The sequence below is a fragment of the Stomoxys calcitrans genome, chromosome 5 (genome assembly GCF_963082655.1).
Source record: "Stomoxys calcitrans chromosome 5, idStoCalc2.1, whole genome shotgun sequence".
Lineage (NCBI taxonomy): Eukaryota > Metazoa > Arthropoda > Insecta > Diptera > Muscidae > Stomoxys > Stomoxys calcitrans.
The window spans coordinates 4,325,810-4,349,090 of record NC_081556.1 but is presented as its reverse complement, the minus strand read 5'-3'; the positions used below and the strand labels follow the sequence as shown (position 1 = coordinate 4,349,090).

The following is a 23,281-nucleotide window of genomic DNA, read 5'->3' as shown; positions in this document are numbered from 1 at the left end:
GGATAAGGACCATGTACTTATGGTCTTGTGGATGGAACTGGAAACGGATATGATTGTATAGAAAGCCCAGAGAATATGGCCTAGCAGAAATGGCCTTATAAATTTCATGTCTTTGTTTTGAGCAAAACCACATCCCCCATGCTCCTAGTTTCATACTGGCAAGCAACCAAAAAGTAGAAAAAAAACAAAGAACCAAAACCTAACCAAACGAAATGAACGAGGTATGAAAGAAGTGACCACCGCCCCATCACCAACAGCAGGCATGACAACAATAAAGCAAACTGAATCCCTACTTTTACCCAAAAATTATTACCACACATAGCTGGGGGTATCCATTTCCTTTTCTAGCTGAGCGTATGTGAAGGCCCACATGAAAGAGGTTAAATATGTCTGTGGTTGTGGGTGTCTGTGTGTGAGACCATTGGTTTTTGTGCTGGTTTTGTGTGTCCGGTTGATGATATGGAATTTAATACCGGAAACAAACAAATACATCAGCACACAGAGCACAGTGGTTGAAAATACATAGCTATTGCAATCTTAGAATGAGTCTTTAATAGTTTAGAGTTTATGCTTAGCAAATAGATGTTAAGGTTTCATGTCTAAAGAAGATGTATTTCTAAACGACTTTGGCTGAAATTTTGCATGAAGTGTTTTGTCATGACTTTCAACAGCTGTGTAAGTATAGACCGATCTCTCGGTCTATAAAGGCGCATTTATTGATCGATTTCGCTGAAGTTCGGGACAGTAAGTTATGTCAGGAACCTTAACATCCTTGTCTAATTTGACCAAGATCGGTCCATATTTGGTTATAGCTGCGTATAGACCGTTCTCTCCTTTTAAGGTCTAGGGCCCATAAAAGGCACATTTATTGTCCGAGTTCGCATAAATTTTGTATAGCGAGTTGTGTTAGGCTCCTCGATATCCCGGTTCAATATGGCCCAGATCGGTCCATATTTGGATATAGTTGCCATATACTACGATCTGCCGATTTAAGGATTTCAGGTTTTGCAAATATTAGGCACAATGAGTTGAATAAGGTTTCTCGATATTCGTACCCAGTATGGTTGAGATCGGTACAGATTTCGATATAACTGCAATACAAACTAATCTCTCAATTTAAGGTCTTGGACCCATAACAGGGGTAATTATTGTCCGATTTCGCTGAAATTTGCTATAACCACCGCTGAAAATTTTTCTGATGTTCACAGCTGGGTTTTAACCCAGGCGTTAGGCGTCATAGGCGGACATGCTAACCTCTGCTCCATGGTGGCCACAACCGTAGTTAAAGACTTCAAATAGCCTTGCAAATAGAAGCGTCTTTAAATGTTTAGTTTATTAGGTTAAGATGCAAAGTTGAAAAAAAAATTTTCCAAAAAATCATAGTCATCTATGAAGTAGAATTTTAATCAATCAGCAATCATTATTTGAAATGGATGGTCATGGAAAATTAAATTTAAAGCAAGTATCGTTATTTTCAAGTTTTGGTTCTTTGACTAGTTTTCATTGGCAAAATCCTACGAATAAGGAAAAATCTTAATGTTTGGGCCAACTTTTTTTTTCAGTGTAAAGATAACTTTTCCAAAATGTACTTTGTTAAGGAATATCTTTTCATAAATTTATTACAAAAGAACATTTTCTTGAAATTTTATTTCAACTGAAAGTTTTTTCAAAATTTTATTTAAAAAGAAAATTTTTTCGAGAGAAAAATTTTCCAAAATTTTATTTCAAAAGAAAATTTTTTCAAATATTTTTTCTATGAAAAATGTCTTCAAGACCACTGTGCCTCAGAATTTGCAAAACTTAATTCCCAGAAGCTTTTAAAATCCGATAATAACTATGTTAGGCGTTCAGTATACACATACACACATATATTCAAGGCATCAAGGATAATCAAATCTTTCATTGGCTTAGTTTGATATGCAGTTTAGACTTTTTGGCCTACTAAACACTTCAGTAATCGTTGTGGAAAATCATTAAAACTTAAATTTGTAACAGCATCAAAACCATTGACCAACTATTCTCTTTGAAGAGTGAAAGGAAATTTTAATAAAAGACATTTAACCCAAAACTAAAAGGTTGTTAGTTTTCGTTATAGCTTAACACCCTAACTCTATCCTTATCCTCAGTGTCATGCCAAATTTTTAGTTATGAAAATTAAACCATAACTTTTACCAGCTATAATTTATGTGGTTGCCCCAAACTTGGCTCAAGGAAAAAATATCTCTTGTTTTTCTCTTTGTTCTTTGCCACAAGGTCCTTGTAATGTATTTATCATTTGTATCCATTAATTACAACGAACCGTTTTCATTGGATAACACAGTGGAGCATAACAAAAGAAGTTGTTTACGTTAGCGTAAAAATATACTTTGGTGCTACTGCTACACACACACATACACACCCCAGCCCATGACCTTGTGCGAAGGCATGGGATAAAATTTTACACATAGAAGCCTACTCTCACATAACATGTGTGTACATTTAACAAATAGGTAACCTTTACACGTGTCCTTGAACTCTTGCCAGAGTATTTATGTGTTTTTTCTTCATTTAAAAAGCCTTTTATTATGGAACCCAAAGCACTCATAACATCAATGCCTTCGAATGCCCATGGAAATAAATGATTTTTTTTTTTTTGGTGATAATAAAGGGAAATTTTATATTTGTCACTAAACAAAAACAAAAAACAAGGCAACCAACAATTGATGTTTTGTTTTGGCAAAACAACTCTAACCACTTGGCTTCTACAATAGCTAAGGCAAAGGTTAAGCGTGTTTTGACCAAATTCTAAACGACTGAGATTGTTTATCATTCTCTTTTAAGTAATTGACCAAGGCCGGAGAGTTTATGAGAAATAGCTTTGAGGCAAATATGAATATATAAAGGAAAACCCGCACACTCGTGTAGGCCTTAAGCTCAATTCCATTTGAAATAATTGCAAAAAACAAACAAAAAAACAGAAAATCAAATTATGTGTAAAAATTTATGAAATGCTGTGAAGGTTAAAACACTTTTAAGGGGGTCTTGAGGGATACTTTGCTTGAATTGTATTTCTAACATTCACTCTTAGTTTGCATGTACTAAAGGTAAACTTTGCTTTGCTAACATTTTGTCATCCTAAAAGTATGCTAGGTTTTCTAAATGTTCTAAATAAATGTTTAAAGTCTTTTAAACAAAATAAGATACAAACACAAAAAAAAACCAAAGCAAACATTTTTTAATAAAATTATAAACATACACAAAAATATTTAAATATTTGTATGGTTTTTCTTAAATTTTGTTAGTCTTTTTTAGAGTTTGTTTATTTTGTCATTTATTTGTTTGTTTTCTTAAGGAGAGTAGCAGCATAATATCAAGTGCAAATATTTTATAATTTATTCTAAATTAAAATGCAAATATTAGTTTTCAATCATTGCTTATACAAATAGTTACGGGACCATGTGTGTGAAGTGAATAAGACATTTTCGAGTTTTAAATTATCATGTCTTGGTAGGTGATTTAATGAAAAGGACAAATTTTTAATTACCTTGAACACCTGACGGCACAGGAAGTTCTCTTTAACTGGAAGTAATCTGCAAAAGTTAAAGGAAAAAAATTATAATAAATAAAAAATAGCAAAACATGTATTAATAGAAGAAATTTGGTGAAATTTTAACTTAAGTAGAAAATTTAAAAAAAAGGTTTAGCCCCCCCAGTATGAAGGAAAACTGAAATTAAGCCTGGCTGAATAAGGTTTTTTATAGGAAAACTGAAATTCAGCCTGGCTGAATAAGGTTTTCTATAGGAAAACTGAAATTCAGCCTGGCTGAATAAGGTTTTCTATAGGAAAACTGAAATTCAGCCTGGCTGAATAAGGTTTTCTATAGGAAAACTGAAATTCAGCCTGGCTGAATAAGGTTTTCTATAGGAAAACTGAAATTCAGCCTGGCTGAATAAGGTTTTCTATAGGAAAACTGAAATTCAGCCTGGCTGAATAAGGTTTTCTATAGGAAAACTGAAATTCAGCCTGGCTGAATAAGGTTTTCTATAGGAAAACTGAAATTCAGTCTGGCTGAATAAGGTTTTCTATAGGAAAACTGAAATTCAGCCTGGCTGAATAAGGTTTTCTATAGGAAAACTGAAATTCAGCCTGGCTGAATAAGGTTTTCTATAGGAAAACTGAAATTCAGCCTGGCTGAATAAGGTTTTCTATAGGAAAACTGAAATTCAGCCTGGCTGAATAAGGTTTTCTATAGGAAAACTGAAATTCAGCCTGGCTGAATAAGGTTTCCTATAGGAAAACTGAAATTCAGCCTGGCTGAATAAGGTTTCCTATAGGAAAACTGAAATTCAGCCTGGCTGAATAAGGTTTTCTATAGGAAAACTGAAATTCAGCCTGGCTGAATAAGGTTTCCTATAGGAAAACTGAAATTCAGCCTGGCTGAATAAGGTTTTCTATAGGAAAACTGAAATTCAGCCTGGCTGAATAAGGTTTTCTATAGGAAAACTGAAATTCAGCCTGGCTGAATAAGGTTTTCTATAGGTAAACTGAAATTCAGCCTGGCTGAATAAGGGTTTCTTAACCGATTTGGCTAAAATTTTCCACAATGAATTCCACTTTGGTCTCCAACAGCCAAACCAAGTATGGCGCTAAATCGGTTCATAACTTGGTATAGCATAAATAGCATAGGAATTCTTATCCATTATCTTTTATTTGTCTTCAAAGCAAAATCGGCCAAAGAACTTGACAAATGCGATCCATGGTGGAGGGTATATAAGATTCAGCCCGGCCAAGCTTAGCACGGTTTGACTTGTTGAAAATTAACTTTTATTCATTCTGGCTGAACAAGGTTTTTCGCCACTAAAACTTCCCTCTTATAAAACTTTTATATAAATTATTTGCCAGTCCTCACTCACATTCATTGAATTAATTGGGGAAATGTTGAAACCTAAAATCCACAGGGCAATCAATTTCAATGCAAATTTTCTCCTTAGTAATTAGTTTCTTCCATTTCGGTGTCGAATGGCAGACGAAATTAAAAGAATGTCTTTATGAAGAAACTTAAAATTTGTTCAAACTTACTTGGCCATTTCCGATAGCTGTAGACGTCCATCTTTATTGGCATCAAAAACTTGGAGCTAAGAGTCAGAGGAAAAACAACAAGGAAGAGAGAAAAAAGAGAGAAAGAAAAACAGGTCACTAAAATATTTTCAACCGAAATATTTGTACATATGTATGCAATTATTTATGCAAAATTGTGGACATCATAAAATATGGAATTTATTAAGAGTGATAAAGCTTAAATTTCATTAGCATACTTTTAGGTAAATATGTAAGAACCAAAAAAAGTAAAGGTCTTGCTAAAGTTGGTCTTTGTTACGGCTTCCTTCCCTTAATAAAACAACAAAAACTTGTACTCATTAAAATTATTTTTTATGCCCTTTTACAAAGTTCTTGGCTGTTGGTTTTTGTAGGTGGGGCAGCAAACTTGTTATCTTTTTTTTAACAAAATAAGATATTGTATACTTTAGGGCTTGTTAATTAAAGCAAATTGTTGCATACTTGATTTTTTTGTATGTTGTTAGTGCTGGCAATTAGATTGTTGTAAAAAAAGTAATTTTTTTCTTCTTTTTCTTGGCACAAACTTTATATGAAAAATACGCAACCAAATTAAAACATAATACCCCTCTGTAATGAGAAAGAAGGAAAGTTCTTGATCTTAAAATTCCTCTGTTACGCGATATCTTTGTTGTGTACTGGCATATGAAATCAGTCCTTTATTCTTTCAATTTCCAGAACAGCGGGTAAAACAACTGGCATCGTATGTTCAAGTCAAATATTTGACACGCACTATTTCTTTTTTTTTGTTTCTACTTTTTGTATGCCAACAATGTGGGTTGCATGTTGCCCATGTTTTCTTCCCTCTTGAACTAAGCATGAGTGGGTGTGCATTTCTGTGGTGCGTGTTTTCGAACAACCAACTGCATGAACGAAGGCTTGAAATGTAAGTCGGCGACGCTCAATTTGTGTCGAAAACAATTTTGGTTTTTTCCCAAACGTTGTACACGTTTCGCAACAAATCATACATACATAGTGACATTGACATTGAAAAGGAACTTAAGAGAAGTGTAAAAACAGAAGCGACACCATTCCGAGTAGATTTATAAAGTGTCAAGCACAGTGATTTGTATGAATACACATTGCATTAAGAAACTTAACGCTTAGAAAAATGCTTAATGAAATGAAACGATCGTATGAAGAAATAGATTCCTTGAAACACTGTCTTTTAATAATGTTCTAGAAATGCTGGCTCCTTATCATTGAACTTAAACTAGAATCGGACAGAACACATCAATATGTGAGAAGTATGCCCCTGTTCATTAATGGAATGTTCATAGGCAATTTTGCAATTTGTATTTAATTTAGATGTCCAAAATCAGAATCCCAGTCAGATTTATCTGAGCCGATAAGCAATCGGTTCATGGTGGCTGTTTTTATACTTCAGTCAAAACAACATTAAAAAAAATTGATTTTCTATGTCTACAAAACCGAAGTTCAATCTTTAGTAACTCAGCAGGCAATCCATCGGATCCTGCCGCCATTGTATTTAGAAAGTCGGTATACCTTTCATATCATCAATCTTCGAGCAAAGTACTTTATTTGATCTTAAATATTTCAGGTGGCAAACCATCGGCTCCTATTGCTAATCCCTGCTAAGTGGTGTAGCCAATTCTTTACTCGATCTTTAAACTTTAACCGGAAACCGGAATTGCCATCAAAGATTTTTCTTTATTTTGCCCTGATTGACGATATCTGCTCTAAAATTTGGTCAGCTGAGAACTAAAATTTAGACGAAGTTCAATTTCAAAAGCACAACTGACAATTTACCGGCTACCGCTGTCCGGTTTGCTATCTTGGATGGCGCCCAAGAGTTCTATTCCATATGTCCTAAAATCAAATCCAATTGCAAATAAACAGTACGGCAGCCCAAACCCTCTGCTACTTTGTAATTTTCAGCCGATTTTAATCCATCCGACAACCCATCGGCTCTTGCTGCCTTAAAATCGGGTTGCTGGAATTTCAGGTTACTGCCATAGGAACCTTATTATGGCTAGACTTTAATCCCATGATACCGTTACCAATAAGTTTTCTTATCTTGTTGGTAGAGTACAAAATTGAAAATTTAATATTATATTGCACAGATGGCAACCCATCGGCTCCTATTGCCTTAATATTTTGCAGCTGTACTATTGGCAGCTAGCCTTTATTTAAGCAAGGCGGTAAGAATTTTTCCTTTTATCATTGAGCTTAAAATCCTTGATGGAATGTTCATGGGCAAATTTAAATTTCCGTAGCTCAACTGGTAATTCGTTGGTTCATGGTGGCTTTTGATTTTTCAGGCAGATGTACCATTAACACTGTCGCCAGAGATTTTTATTCTATTTGCCCAAAATCCCGACATCAAATTATCTATCCGGTAACCTATCGGCACTTGCTGCCTTTCAGCAGCGTTACTGTGATTATACCCACCACCGTAGGATGAGGGTATATTAGTCTAGTCATTCCGTTTGTAACACCTCGAAATATTCGTCTAAGACCCCATAAAGTTTATTCTTGATCGTCTCGTCATTCTGAATCGATCCAACGATATCCGTCCGTCCGTCTGTCGAAATCACGATAGAGGTAGCAACTTGAAATTTTGGATAGATACTTAGTATCCATGTAGGTCGATGGGGATTGCAAACGGGCTATATCAATTCAGAGTTAGATATAGCTCCCATATAAACCGATCTCCCCATTTGACTTCTTGGGCCCCTGGAAAACGCAATTTTTGTCCGATTTGGCTCAAATTTTGTAGATAGCGTTCTGTTATGTTACTGTGCCATGTACGGTCCAAATCGGTCTATAACCTGGAATTGCTCCCATATAAACCGATCTCCCGAATTGATCATATAAACCGATCTTCCGACTTGACTCCTTGATTCCCACGAAGCCGCAATTTTTTCCGATATGGCTCAAGTTTTGCAGATAGTGTTCTGCTATGACTTCCAATAACTGTACCAAGTACGGTGCAAATCGGTCTATAACCTAATATAGCTTCCATATAAACCGATTTACCGATTTGACTACTTGAGTCCTTACAATCCCTTACATTTATACAACATTTATTTTGTAAAAATTTTAAGCAGAATCCATGGTGGTGGATTCCCTAGATTCGGCCCGGCCGAACTAAGCACGCTTTTACTTGCTTTCACCTTATTCTGCCATGTCTGTATACTCTCAATGTCGTTATCAAAACCTTTTTCTTTATTTTGGAATTGGAATTGTCTGTCACTGGAATTTAGATATTTTACCTAATGCAGTGTGTCCAAAAACTGTAATATTTACAAAAAAAAAGCTCACCAGTTAGCTTATCGGTTCCTGCTGCTTTGTTATTTTTCGCCTAGATTGTATAGCTCTAATACCGCTCCCAAAGATTTTTCATTTAATTTTTTCCAGGAGCGTATAAATCAAAATCGTTACTAGAAATTCTCAGGCGGCAACTCATCGGTTCCTCCTGCCTTATTGTTGCGTGCGTTAATCGGGTTACTGGGATTTCTACCTTATTTTGGTACATATCTAAATACCTTCATCAACGTTAGTTCTTTGCAATGCAACTGTCCAAAAACTGCGTTTGAACATAATTATCTCATCAGGCAACCCATCGGTTCCTAATTGCTTATTAACTTTCAGTCGAATTACTGTATGTTCAAACTCTTTAACCTGTGTATCGTGATATTGTGGTCAATGATTTTTCTTTGCTCCAAATGTTAAAAAACAAATTCAATCTTTAAAATTTCAACTGCCCTTCGGAACCTGTTGGCAATTTTTTCTACAGTACTATGCGCTATGCACTCAAAACTGAATTTAAAGTTTTTCTTTTAATATCATATTCCACAGTGTACTAAAAACCGTGTCAGTGGCTGCCATAAAAAATATTATTTTCCACTGTGCCACGTTTAAGCATCTGCACAACAGGCAACACTTTAGGGATTCAATAGAAAATGCCCCACGCATTGGCGAAAATGATTTATGCAACCACTCACTCACTTGAATAATTATTATAATTACTATAATTTGATGATAATAACGCTCATCCCACCAATTGCAGCTCAATTGTTGCAAAATGCACATCACTTATATTTTCAACGAGCTTTTAGCTATTTTCCACATGACAAAACAAACAATTAATCCTCTTATGGGTCTTAGCTATTTGCCAAACTGCTATAATATATAAAATATGTTATTTCCGTGCCATTATACGCCTAAAAGTAGGCTTATGGTTTTTTTTGTGGTTAGCACACAATTTCATCAAGTGTGTTTGCATATGAAATGCAAGTACATACATACATATCGTATTATAAGAAAGTTCAATGTCAATATTATTAAACTAAAGAAAGCATTTGTATGCATTCATGTGTATGAGAAATATAAGTTCATTTTGCCGTGATTAAATCACATAAGGATTGCCTACACACTAAAATTAAACATTGTTTCCTAAGCAACTTGCATGGTTAAATGCCAATGAGTCATCATTGTTGACACCAAGGGTGATGGCTTAATAGCCAATAGGATTAAAATACCAATAGATTAGCTGTAAATTGTAGGGAGAAAATAGTTTCGTGTCATTCTACAACATTTTCAACCTTTTTCTAGCTTTTGTTTAAAAAAAGACAAACATTTTCCATTAGAAGTTTTCTTCACCAGCAATGGCTGAAAGATGTCGTATAATTTATGTGGCTGTTTCTTCTGTCGAAATCATTTCAAAATGTTTTATGGCTTTGTTGATAAACGTTTTGGCACAAACGTACACTTATTATTACAAATGTCTTTCTAAGATGAATTATTTCAACAAAAATGGCCCCTGGGACCCAGGGCGACATAAACAAGGACATCACAGTCGTCATCATCATCAGCATCTTCATTCACAGCCCCTTCACAGTAACAAATTCTCTTATTTCGAATGATTTTGCTATCTTAACTTACCATGGTATCTGTGTATTCAATTAATTTATCTTCAGACACATCATTTATTTTCTTGGCCTCTTTGAGTAAATCACGTAGGAAATTTTTAAGTTCATCTGCTTCAATATAGCCGGAATTGTCTGTATCATATTCACGCCAAATCTGTTAAGAAACAAAATAAGAAACATACATACAACATGTATTTATCAGCATGAAAATTTCCCCAAAGAAAAGCAACATAAAATTATGGTCATGCATGTCTTTTTGTAAGGCCAATGACAAAAAAATCCCAAAAGAGTGCTTCAATTTTATTATACATTGAGCTCCTTAAGCTAGGCTGTGATTTTTGTTCTTAGCTAACAAATGTTTATGATTTACGCACTTACCTTCATAAATTCTACACTGGATTCGAGTGGATTGTCAAAACGGAATAACAATAAGAAATTCTCTTCCATGGGCAGCAGTTGGGCCAACTGAAAGTACAACGAAAAACAAAATAGTTAAAATTACATAAATGGCGTACAATCAAAAAAAATATATAATTAAAATCATGGGATTTTCTGTTACGCTGTATTTGTGACAAGTAGTAGAGGCTTGAGAAAATGGACTCAAAGATTTAAGTGTCTGAAATGGAAATTACATAGGTAATTTAATTTTTTAACCATTGAAGCCATTAAGTTGAAATTTTGTGGGAAAATTTTTTTTTGAAAATATGCCTTCTAAGAAAATTTTTTTAAAATTGTATGGCTAAAATGCTAGCGTGATCGGCCTTTCAGTGTAGGGGTTGAAGGTTTAATTCTCCCTACAGAATTTTGTCTGTCGCTAGTTTAGTACCACAAAGAACTACAAATTGTCTCAGTGAGTCTGTTATAGACATTATGGCCTAAATTAATCCAAATCTTACTAAGTATTATCAAACATATCCTGGCCTAAACCTAACATTAACCTTAATCTAACCTAAACCAAACGGAAACCTAACTTAAAAAAATAACCTAACGTTACCTAATCCTAACTTCAATGTAACCATAATTCAACCTAAACTTAATTTAACCCTAATCTTAAACTTAATTTGAACCTAACCTAACTCAACTCAAATCTACGCAACATTAGACTAAAATATACATTATCTATACCTATACCTAAATATTCCCTAATTCTAACCTTAACATAAATCTTATATAAACCTAGCTTAAATGCAACCTACCTAAATCCAACCCAACCTTAACCTTTCCTAAACCGTAAAAATACCGTAAGCTAAACCAAACCTGTCTGGAGCCTAAGCTAAACCTAAACTAACCCAATCCTTACCTAAACCTTAATCCAACCCAAACCTAACCTAACCCTAACCGAACCTTCACCTAACCGTAACCTTAACATAACATTCACCTAAAGTTAACCTAACCTAGCCTTCTAAACCTAACCTAGACCTATCTTAAACCTGACTGGAACTTAATTCCCGCTAAATCTAACCGAAACTAAAACTAACCGTAACCTAACCCAAAACTAACCTAGCCTAGACCTTACCTAAACCAAACCTCAACCTTACCAGTACCTTACCTAAATCTAACCAATACCTTACGTAAATCTTACGAATACCTTACCCAAAACCTAAACCAAACCTATCCTGAGCCTAACCTTAACTAATCCAAACCTAAACCTAACCTACACCTAACCTAAACCTTACATAAACCCAAACCAAACCAAGCCTAACATAAACCTAAACTTAACCTAACCAAACCTAACCTAAACCTAACTTAAACCAAACCTAAACTCAACCCAACCTAAACCAAACCAAAACCTAGCTTGAAACTATCCTAAACCTACCCTTAACCTAACCAAACCTAACCTAAACCTAACTTAAACCAAACCTAAACTCAACCCAACCTAAACCTTGCAAAGCAAAAAAATTGCCCATGCACATTCCATTAAGCTAACTTCTCACATATCAATGAGTGCTGTCCGATTCAAGCTTAAGCTCAATGATAAGGATCCTCCATTTTATCCGAGTCCGAACTGCATGCCGCATTGTGACACCTCTTTGGAGAGAATTTTTATATGGCATAGTACCTCACACATTTCACCAGCATTAGGAGGGGATAACCACAGCTGAAAATTTTTTTTCTGATTTCGCAAGGATTCGAATCCAGGCGATCAGCGTTATAGGCGAACATGCTAACCTCTGCGCTACGGTGGTCTCTTTATCAATATCCTTCGTATAATTCAGAAACCGTTTTTAAAAAATAATCGGCTTAACAGAGCTCAAATCTGAGTAGGATCAAGACCAGTGCCAAGACCGTTTTGATCTCTTTTTACCATACACCGCTACAGGGGAACAGGGTATTATAAATTTGTGCATTTGTTTGTAACCCGATTAGACTTCTTGAGCTTCTAGAGGACGCTATTCTTATACGATTTGGCTGAAATTTTGCACATATCGTTTTGATATTACAATACTTCCAACAACTGTGTTAAATATGGTTTAAATCAGTTCTTAACCGCCATATAAATCAATCTCTCGATTAGACGTCTTAGGCTTCTAGAGCGTGCATTTCTTATCTAATTTGGTTGAAATTTTGCATATGTCTTTTTGGTATGACTTCCAACAACTATTCCAAATATGATCTAAATCGGCTCATAGCCTGATATAGCGGTTCATAGCCGATCTCCCAATACAACTTTCTGAGCCCATGGAGGGCGCAATTATTACTCGATTTGTCTGAAATTTTGAAGGTGGTGTTTTTCTATTACTTCTAACGTCCATGACAAGAACGGTCCATATCGTTCAATAACTTGATATAGCTTATATATATTTCAAAAAGTCAATCAAAGAACTTGACAAGTGTGATCCATGGTGGAGGGAATATTAGATTCGGCCCGACCAAACTTAGCACTCTTTTACTTGTTTGGGCTGACTATGGTAATACGTTTCTTGAGAAAATAGGCATACAGATTGGAATCGGTAGATTGACTTAGAATACCACCATTCTTGGGTAACATGCTCTTTGCTAAGGACCCTACGAAAACTACTAACAAGTATTGGGCTTCAATTTGAAATTATGTTTTAATATTCAATGACATTGTTAATTAAGCTTATTATTTTTTCTTTGTGGTTGTTCAAATTTCTTTTGTATTGTATTGCTCATACTTCTCTATGAGTTCCTTGTCACTCACATACAAATTCCATCAGTTCAAGGACAAAGACTTTTTAATGAATATTGAAAATAATTAAATATTTATAACAAAATTGGCTTTCTAGGTAATTGATGTGCTTAATTACATGGAAAACTTATGTCCAATAATATTTTTTTAATTATTTTTTTTTATAACCAAAGCAATTTAAAAATGTCTCAAGTTGTCATTCTCCTACTTCCTTCCCATTTTGTTTAAGTGTCATTTGACAAAAATTGAATGTCCTGTCATCTGACACCCATAATTGGTGGTTTTAGTTCTAACCGCAACTATTACCACATATTGTGTTAATGGCTATGGTTAATGTTGTTTAATAACCTTGCAGGACCTTCTGGCCATTCATTCATTCATCCATCCATACATCCAACCATGCAATGGCCAACAGCAGATTATTGTCATCATTATGGTGATATTTTATGATGGCCCTGCTGTTGTCAGCCATCATTTTTTGTTTTCGGGTGATTAATAAATCCTCTTGTCAATCCCAAATCCATTGTTAAAGTTTCATTATCCACACGATAAGGCCCTAAAATATGTCCATTACGGTTTTGGGGATATCTACAAAAATCCTCTGTCCTGTGCTTCGCTTTAAGGCGGGACAATTTGGCAGCTGTCATGGGGTTCTTTAAATATTGACAAGTGTTTCATTAATTGGAAAATAATTTCAAATATTGCTTGAGTCACAGATAAAAACATACGCAAGTACAAATAACAACAGCAAAGGAAAGAAAAACAGCTCGGCAAAGATGTTTTGTATCATACCCTATGAACTGCGAAATTAAGCTTAAAGAAAAAAATCTAATGTAAACAGAATTTGTAAGGCATTTTTGTAAAGGATGTGATGCCACATAAAGACTTGGAAAACTTGGGCACAAACCTTACTCTAAAACTTTTTAGTTAAGATTTTACCTTTGGATATGCACATTCATTATGTGAAGGCATATATACTTAGCTGGTAATAACTATTTGATAGTGTTCATTCACAATAGCAAAGTGTGAAATATCTACGAGTAGTGTTTTGTATGTGCCCAGCTAGCAATAACTATTTGTTATTGTTCATTCACAATAGCAAAGTGTGAAATATCTACGAGTAGTGTTTTGTATATGCCCAGCTGGCAATAACTATTTGTTAATGTTCATTCACAATAACAAAGTGCGAAATATCTACGAGTAGTGTTTTGTATATGCCCAGCTAGCAATAACTAATTGATAATCTTCATTCACAATAGAAAAGTATGAAATATCTACAGCTTATGCTTGGGTCGACCTGGCATAAACATCGCTATTAAATTAAATTGGCTTAAACATCGCTATTAAATTGTGGAACTTGGTAATAATATTGCAAATGCAAATTTACCCATGAACATTCCAATAAGGAACAGGGGCAAATCTCTCACTTCTAAATTTCAAGAAAGTTTAAATTTACAGGGATAAGAGACCTCCTTTTTATAGCCGGGACCGTACGGCGTGCCGCAGTGCAACACCTTTTGGGGGAGAAGTTTTTACATGGCTTCTATGCATAGTACCTAACAAATTTCGCCAGCATTAGCAAGGATTACCAACGCAGAAAATTTTTCTGGTGTTCTCGCCAGTATTCGAACCTAGGCGTTCAGCGTCGTAGGTGGAAATGCTAACTTCTACGATACGGTGGTCAATGCTATTAACCACCTCAAAAGCTTCAGGGGAACCGGTAGCTGTGGGTGGTGTTTTACCCCGCAAGCTAGTAGAAATGATGCCTAAATGACGACGCCAAACATATGTTACCGCCACAATAACTGTATCGACCAACAATACATCCTGTCCCGCATTATACATTGTAGGGTATTCTTTCGCATTCAAACTTCTTATACTCTTCCATATTAATTTAAAAAAAAAAAACTCAATACCATTAAAGAAGCCTGCCAAACGGGAGAAATAATAAACTTAATAAGGCCAGAAGAAGAGCAAGGCAAAAAAACATGTACAATGAACCATAATAAATTGACTAAAGATGGCCCATACAAAAGATGTACAATTTGGGAGAGGAGCATGAGGTTAATATTGCCAGTATGTTTTTTTGAAAATCCCAAGCAAGAGGATGTTGATTTCACAGCATTCGTATCTAGATCTTGTCTGACATGCCACCAGCAGAAAATTTTCGGCAAGTCTATAATCAAATACATATTTTGCATTGAATTGTGTGTAACTCAGAAGTTTAGTCGACCCACCTCCCTAGCTGGGTATTTACATAACACTTACCATTTACTTCAGTGTTTGGTTCTCCTTTTTCACTTACCTCTCTTATGTCAATTTTTCCATCTTGATTGTCATCGTAGGCCTCCATAAAACATGATTTCAATTCGCCCAGCATTGTGTCGGTGACAGCCTGAAAGTGCAGAGATAGGAAAGCAAATCGAACGCATGAATGGCAATTCATTGAGTATGTGATGGTATAGAAAAACAACTACAGCTCTCAAAGGAACAGCAGTAGAAGCTATCAACCAGAGATGGTATAATTTCATTATCAGACAATGGCAATATCATTTAATAAACATTTATTCTTATGAACCGAACGCTCCCTTTAGGGATTTCTAGTATTTCTCTTTGACAAGTGCGCTTTGTTGGGAAGCTGGGTGGAGTCTACTTTTGTTATTATTTCCATTGTGCTAATTTTGCAATTTCTTTCCATAAATCATACATGTCATTCAAGGATTCATCCTTTAAGAGTGTTTACTGTGTTCTTTGACCATACTAAAGGGAATATAACAATGATGTAGTAAAATTATTGGCCCGTAGTAACCGATACCTTCAATTCTAAGTACATACAAACAATTTATAACCAATTACTGAGATTTCCTTATTTAAAGCATATGACATGTGGTGTTTGTGGGATAACTTGATATTCTTCTTCGATGTATATACCACATGGGACTGAAGAGGGTTTGGAGAGTATTGCACGAATACAAAAAGGCTCTTCTATTTGTGTATAGTCGTTTGAAAATTGAATTTTGGTGTTCTTGGTTGTTTTTGCTAAAGATATCAGTGTTCAAGGGTCGAACATTATAATAAAAAAAACCTATCTCCGAGAGAAAGGTAAAAAAAGTAAATTTCTCGGAGGGAAAGGTTTATAAAAGTACCCTTCCCCAAGGGAAAGTGTAATTTCCCAAGGGAAAGGGTAACAATAATCACTTCCTCCAAGGTAAAGTGCAAAAGAGTACCCTTATATAAGAGAAAGGGTAACAAAAGTACCCTTTCCCAAGAGAACGTGTAATAAAAGTACCATTACCTAAGGGAAAGGGTAATAAAAGTACCATTCTCCAAGGGAAAGGGTAACAAAAATACGATTCACCAAGGCACAGAATATTGAAAGCACCCTGCCTCGAAGGAAAATGAAATAAGAGTTTCCTTCCTCAAGTAAAAGGGTAAAAAGAATATCCTTTCCAAAAAAGGGCAAAAAGAGTATCCTTTCCCAAAGAAAAGGGTTTAAAGAGTATCATTTCCCAAAAAATTGTAACAAAAGTACGCTTCCCCAAGAGAAGATTTGAAAAAGAACCATTTCTAAAGAGAAGTGATAATAACAGTGTCATTCCCTAAGGGAAAGTGTAGTATTCCGCAAGCAATGTTACTTTTACTACCCTTTCCCATGGGTATACTACCCTTCTCCATAGTAAACGGTGATAATTCTACCTTTTCCCACGGGAAAGGGTAATAGTACTGCCCTTTCCCATACGAAAGGGTAATAATACTACCTTTTCCCATTGGAAAGGGTAATAATACTAGCCTTCCCCATGGGAAAGGGTAATAATACTACTCTTCCCCATGGGATATGGTAACAATACTACCCTTCCCCATGGGAAAGGGTAAAAATACCAACCTTCCCCATGGGTTAGGGGAATAATACTACACTTCCTCATGGGAAAGGGTAATAATGCTTCCCTTCTCCATGCGCAAGTGTAGTATTTCCCCCCTCTCTATGGAAAAGGTAATAATACTACCCTTCCCCATGTGAAAGATTAATAATTCTACCTTTCCCCATTGGAAAGGGTAAAAATACTACCCTTCCCCATGGGAAAGGCTAAAAATACCACCCTTCCCAATGGGAAAGGCCAAAAATACTACCCTTCCCTATGGGAAAGGGTAATAATACTACTCTTCCCCATGGGATATGGTAACAATACTACCCTTCCCCATGGGAAAGGGTAATAATAGTATCCTTCCCCATAGGTAAGGGTAGTATTACCACCCCTCTCTATGGAAAAGGGTTATAATACTACCCTTCCCCATGGGATATGGTAACAATACTACCCTTTACCATGGGAAAGGGTAAAAATTCTACCCTTCGCCATGGGATAGGGTAATAATACCACCCTTCCCCATAGGAATGGGCTTTAATACTATCCTTTCCCATTGGTAAGGGTAATAAAATAGTACTTCTCTTCCCCATAGGAAAGTGTAATAGTAATAAGGGTAATAATACTACCTTTCCCCATCGGAAAGGGTAACAAAACTACCCTTCCACATGGAAATGGTAATAATACTACACTTCCCCATGGGATATGGTAACAATACTACACTTCCCCATGGGAAAGGGTAAAAATACTACCCTTCCCCGTGGGATAGCGTAATAATACTACCCTTCCCCATGGGGAAGGGTAATAATACTTCCCTTCCCATGAGAAAGGGTAATAATAGTTGCCTGGGTTATAATACTACCCTTTCCCATGTGAAAATGTAATAATACTACCTTTGCACATTGGTAAGGGTAATAATACAGCCTTTTCCCATGGGAAAGGCTAATAATTCTACCCTTCCCCATGGGAAAGGGTAATAATACTACCCTTCCCCATGGGAAAGGGTAATAATACTACCCTTCCACATGGGAAAGGGTAATAATACTACCCTTCCCCATGGGAAAGGGTAGTATTACCACCCTTCTCTATGGAAAAGGGTAATAATACTACCCTTCCTCATGATAAAGAATAGTACTACCCTTTCCCATTGGAGAGGGTAATAATAGCAACCTTCCCCATTGAAAAAGGTAATAAAACCACCCTTTCCCATGGCACAGGGTAATAATACTACCCTTCCCCATGAGAAAGGGTAATAATACTACCATTACCCTTGGAAATGGGTAATAATACCCTTCCCCATGCGAAAGCGTAATCATAATACCCTTCCTCTTGGGAAAGTGTAATAAGACTACCCTACCCCATGGTAAAGGGTAATAATATCACACTTCCTCATGGAAAAGGGTAATAATCTACTATAATAGAACTTTTTACTATATTACTATAACAGTAGAACTATCCTTACCCATGGAAAAATGCAATAAAAGTAGCCTTCGTTGAGACAGTGTAAATGAAAGTATTCTTCGCTGAGGAAAAGGTCAATAAAAATACCCTTCTCCGTGGGAAAATGGAATAAAAGTACAACCCAATAGAAAGGCTTGATGCAATCGCCCTTACTAAAGGGAAAGGGTAATAAAAGTACTCTTCATCAAGGGAAAAGTAATATTGTATATCATATTGACCTCATTACTCTGATAGTTCTGACGAATGGTAGCCTTTGGACCTTTTCGAACTTCCTAGTACGAGTGTTCCTATCCTTCAACTAGACTCTCAAAACTCAATGTTTAACTTAACTTTTTCCCAATGTCTTCTCTCCGACTCATGTATGCTTATATAGTTTCATAACATTTATTTTCTGCCAACTATTTTCCACATTTTCTAGTGTGTCATATCTATTTGTTTGCAATGAAAAAGAAACAGCAAAACAAAATCTAACAACTGTTGCCAGAGACCACCCCTATTCGTGGTCTCATTTCATAGAGTGCTAACCAACCGATAAAAAAGAGTGTTCCCACATAAAGAAAAGCCGCCATCATATCTTGTAATTCCAGCATTAATCTTTTTTTGTTGCCTGACTGTCAAAGACAACGCAAAAAGTCTTTAATATGACACAAATTGTAGGAATGACACATTCACTGACTAGAATGTGTACTCTTCCATATGTCAGAGGGTTTTTGTCTGCCTCATTCTCTATTCAACAAAAAATAAACACCTCCACAAACCCTAATAGAAAAACGATGGGGGATCAGAGAGGCAGGCAGTATTTGTTGGTACAATAAACGGATGCATGAGTTGGTTGTGTGAGAGTGCATCATATCGTAGGAAATGTTTTGTCAGACTAAAATCACTAACTGGTAGTGCCTTTTTTCTGCCTGGCTAAGCCTTGACTTGCTGTGAATGGGTTGGAGATTTAATGCGACACTCGCAGGCAAATGGCACTGAAAAGGCAGAGTACCGAAGTGAACGAACTGTTGCTAAATGTCAAGTGATATTTAGCCATTAAATCCACTCTCGGTAAAAGGGAGTTGATATTTACAATTTTCTAAAAGTCACTGTGAGGCCATTAAAAATATTTTGAAGATGTCAGATTTATATTGCAGTAAAATGTTTATATTTTTTTCAAGTGAAGGTTAATTTTCTTCTAGTGTTAGGCATGTGGGGAGAAGAGAAGAATTTCATAAAACGGAACTGTGGGGATACTTCTGTCATACCCAAAGAGTGCTGTCCGATTATCGTTTTAGTTCTATCATGAAGGACCTCCTACTCCCAATGCTGTGCAACAAGGCGACACCACTTAGTGGAGAAACTATATGTGGCTGAAGAAGAGAAGAACATGTTAACCTCTGTGCCCCCTAATAAATTGAAATGCCTTCAATGATGATTTGTTCACACAATAATTAAGCAATTTTACTTGTAAATAATTTTCTTAAGCCAGCCTCTAAATCTATAATACTTTATTAGCTTAGCGGTAAAGTGCCTCTGTCTGTCCCTCGCAAAGCTTCACCATACTCATTGAAACAAAATTCCTTGGGCTAAGTGCTTTTCATTTCTATGTCTATAATAACGGTATTCATGGACTGTCCTTAATGCCACTTAATGCCTTTGCTCTCTCTCTCTCTCTCTCTCTCTTTCGCTCTCACACCTTTATATCTCCATCACCCCCAAATATGATGGGTATGGTTATTATGGTCGGTATCGATGAAACAATATGGCCAAGTACAATAACAACTACCAACAACAAAGCGACCTTGCCCTACGTAGTACCCAATCTTTGACAGCGAAATACTTTTCGAATAAATGTTTTGCTCTTGTTTTTTGTTTGTTTTGTTCATTCAGATTTAGGCCTTTTTTGCTGCAGCAAAACAAGGGTACTTGAAAACAAACAAAAATGGAAAATAAAATTAAATGAGAAAAATGCCTAATAATTTCAGACATTTTCATTGAAAAGTGATAGGAAAGCAAAAACCAAAATAAGAAATGAACCCTAGCGGACCGACCAGCCGAACGACAGCAAACAAGAGAAATCCATTAGCGTGAAGGCTTTGAACGGGAAAAACGATGGGCCAAATAAAATGTAAAATGTAATCAAATTAATGCATACAACAACAACAACAACAGCAGCAACAAACAAAAATTTTGTTCTACTTACCTCTGGACTAATATCGGTGGCATTGGCACTGGAAACGAACTCACGCAGGAAACCATCCAATTCGGTGCCCTCAATGTAGCCATTGCCTGTGAAATGAAACGTGAAATTGCCTTTAGACTTCATTTAGTTAAACATTAGCTCTAGGCTTTAAATTGCCATTACTGTACACCGAGAAAATATAAAAAATTAAGGATTTCATTAATAAATATTACAGCGAGACCACCAGATAAAACAGTTTGCAAATTTTGCTACATTTGTGAGGCATTCCACCACATACAACTTCTCTGCGAATGGCCGTCGCTAAGCGCCATGCCGTTCAATCTAAGCTGTAAAGAGGAGGTCACAATTTTGAAATCTTCACAGATAGGATGTCTAGGACGGTCTGGAGAGAATAGTATGCTTTAATTTTTTTAAATTAGTCAAAGAGGCGGACCTTCCCGTACCCTCAAAGTACCAGCCAACATGAAAAGTGGACTGAAGGGGGCAATATGGTACTCAAACGAAAGGTATTTTGGGGTAGAATACGAAACATGTATCAAAATATTGGCTAAGGTTTTTAGGGGGCCGTCCTGCCCCAACAACCCAACCAAACGGGCAAGTATACCGATTGGGGCAAAATGCGTCTCAAATGAAAAGTAATTAGGAATAGAATTCAAATCGGATATTAAATATCGCTGCCAAGTGTAAGGGTTGGCGCCCAACCCCAAAAATCCTCCATTCTATAATAATACCCTCCTCCTAAAAGCCTACAAAAACGAAAGCAGTCTGATCGGGGTAGAAAATATGAGACTCAATGATAAGGTATTCGGGTGTAGACTAAAAAGTTGTCTTCCCAATTCGGGCAAGTGTGGGGAACATATTGGACGATAGAGACAAAGAAAACATTTTGCCCGATCGAGACAATATAAGGCTCACATAAAAGGTCATTGGAAGTCCAAGACGGATCTGATAAGTGTCTGGGGAGCCGCCTGTTTCAAAAAAAAACCAAAAACTGACATGTAGGTGGATCGGGACAATATGGGACTTAAATGAAAGACATTTGAAAGTAGAGTGCGAATACAATGTACCAAGTGTCTGAGATCTTCTAAATATCACCCAAATGGCTTATGCAGAATAAACGGGACAGTGTAGGATTTAAACGACAGGACTTTGGGACTAATGCACAAATCTGATATCCGAATTCGGAGATAAGAATCTGGGGTCTTCGAAATTTCACTCAAATGCTTATGCAGAATGAACGGGACAAAATAGGACTTTGGAATAAATGCACGAATCTGATGTCCGAATTTGGAGACAAACTCCTCTTACGGGCATATAGGCTGATGGGGATAACATAGGACTCAAATTAAGGATCTTTGTTAGTAGAATACGAATCTTACATCCAAATATGGTTTAAGGTTGATCCAGGAAGAACCTGTGGCACTTATAGTATGTATTTGAACAACACCTACGATAAACAAATAAAGTTATGTAAATCAGAGAGGCCACCGTAGTGCCTTTAACGCTGAACGCCTAGGTTCGAATCCTGGCGAGAAGATAAACAAAATTTCAGCGGTGATTATCCTCTCCTAATGCTCGCGACATTTTTGATGTAGTTTTTCCATGTAAAACTTCTCCCAAAGAGGTGCCGCACTGCGGCACGCCGTTCGGACATGGGTGCCGAATTGCCGGAAATCTTTTGCCCGTCATCTACCAGATTAGGATGGACAAACTGCTCGTTTGCGGCAAGCTATGTGCGATGGGTGCAATGGCGGTTATGAGAAAAAACGATAGTACTTTGCCTTTGTTCATTTTTGGTCTGCAGGGTCGCAAGCTTTCCATCTTGGCGATGCGGCTCTTTTGCGATCTGGATGATCTTGCAAAATTTACTCTTAGAGGTCTTCTCGAACACTCCGACAAGATGGGTTGATTGATGAGAAAGAGAAGATAGAGCATTTGCTTTGTTTATCCACCGACAGCAAAGCGAAAGACCGTTTCATGTTTGAACTAAAACACATAATCTTTGAATCATAAGGAAAATTCCTCTACCTACCTCTGTTACCTACACCACTGCTGTGGTAATGGATATTATAAGTTGACAAGGATAAAAGCTAGACTTAGAGTCCCTTTGTCCTTTCGTCTGTCTCTCAGTCTGGCCTTCTGTTGTTTCGTCTGTTAGTCTGTCCATCCGTCTGTTTGTCTATCAGTCAATCGGTATGTCTGTCTGTCAGTCAGTCAGTCTCTATGTATGGCTGTCTGTCTGCCTGTCGATCCGTGTATATATGTCCGTCTCTCTATCCGCCTGGCCATTTGGCAGGCTATTTTTCTGTCCATTTATCCTTCTGCCTGTCGACCTACGTGATCAGTATGTCTATTTGTCCGTCTGTCTATTTTTCAGTCTGTCGGTCTCTACGGACGTCTATCTGTCCTTCTGTGCATCTGTCTGTCTGTCTATCTGCCTGTCTATTTGTTCACCTGTCTGTCCGCCCTATCTATCTTTCCGACTCCCTATATGTCAGCCTGTCTATCATTCCGACTGTTTAGCTGTCCGTCTGTTTACCTTACCCACTGTATATCTGTTCGTCTGTCTGTCCATCTGACTGTCTCTTTCCCAGTCCGCATCTCTGTCTGTCTGTCCGTCCGTCTTTCTGCCCG

The 23,281-nt window shown here is 36.6% G+C and overlaps 1 protein-coding gene across 2 annotated transcripts in view; it reads right to left on the bottom strand.

The window, feature by feature from the left end:
- Positions 1-23,281, bottom strand: part of LOC106096304 (calbindin-32) — an 81,697-nt gene that overhangs the window by 15,599 nt on the left and 42,817 nt on the right. For both annotated transcript variants that reach the window (XM_013263987.2, XM_059370413.1), the window contains exons 3-8: positions 20,648-20,733; positions 15,447-15,536; positions 10,369-10,455; positions 10,004-10,144; positions 5,060-5,115; positions 3,524-3,569 (exon numbers count right to left, since the gene is read on the bottom strand). In XM_013263987.2, the coding sequence (XP_013119441.1) occupies positions 3,524-3,569; positions 5,060-5,115; positions 10,004-10,144; positions 10,369-10,455; positions 15,447-15,536; positions 20,648-20,733 (506 nt within the window). The remainder of the gene's footprint in view (positions 1-3,523; positions 3,570-5,059; positions 5,116-10,003; positions 10,145-10,368; positions 10,456-15,446; positions 15,537-20,647; positions 20,734-23,281) is intronic.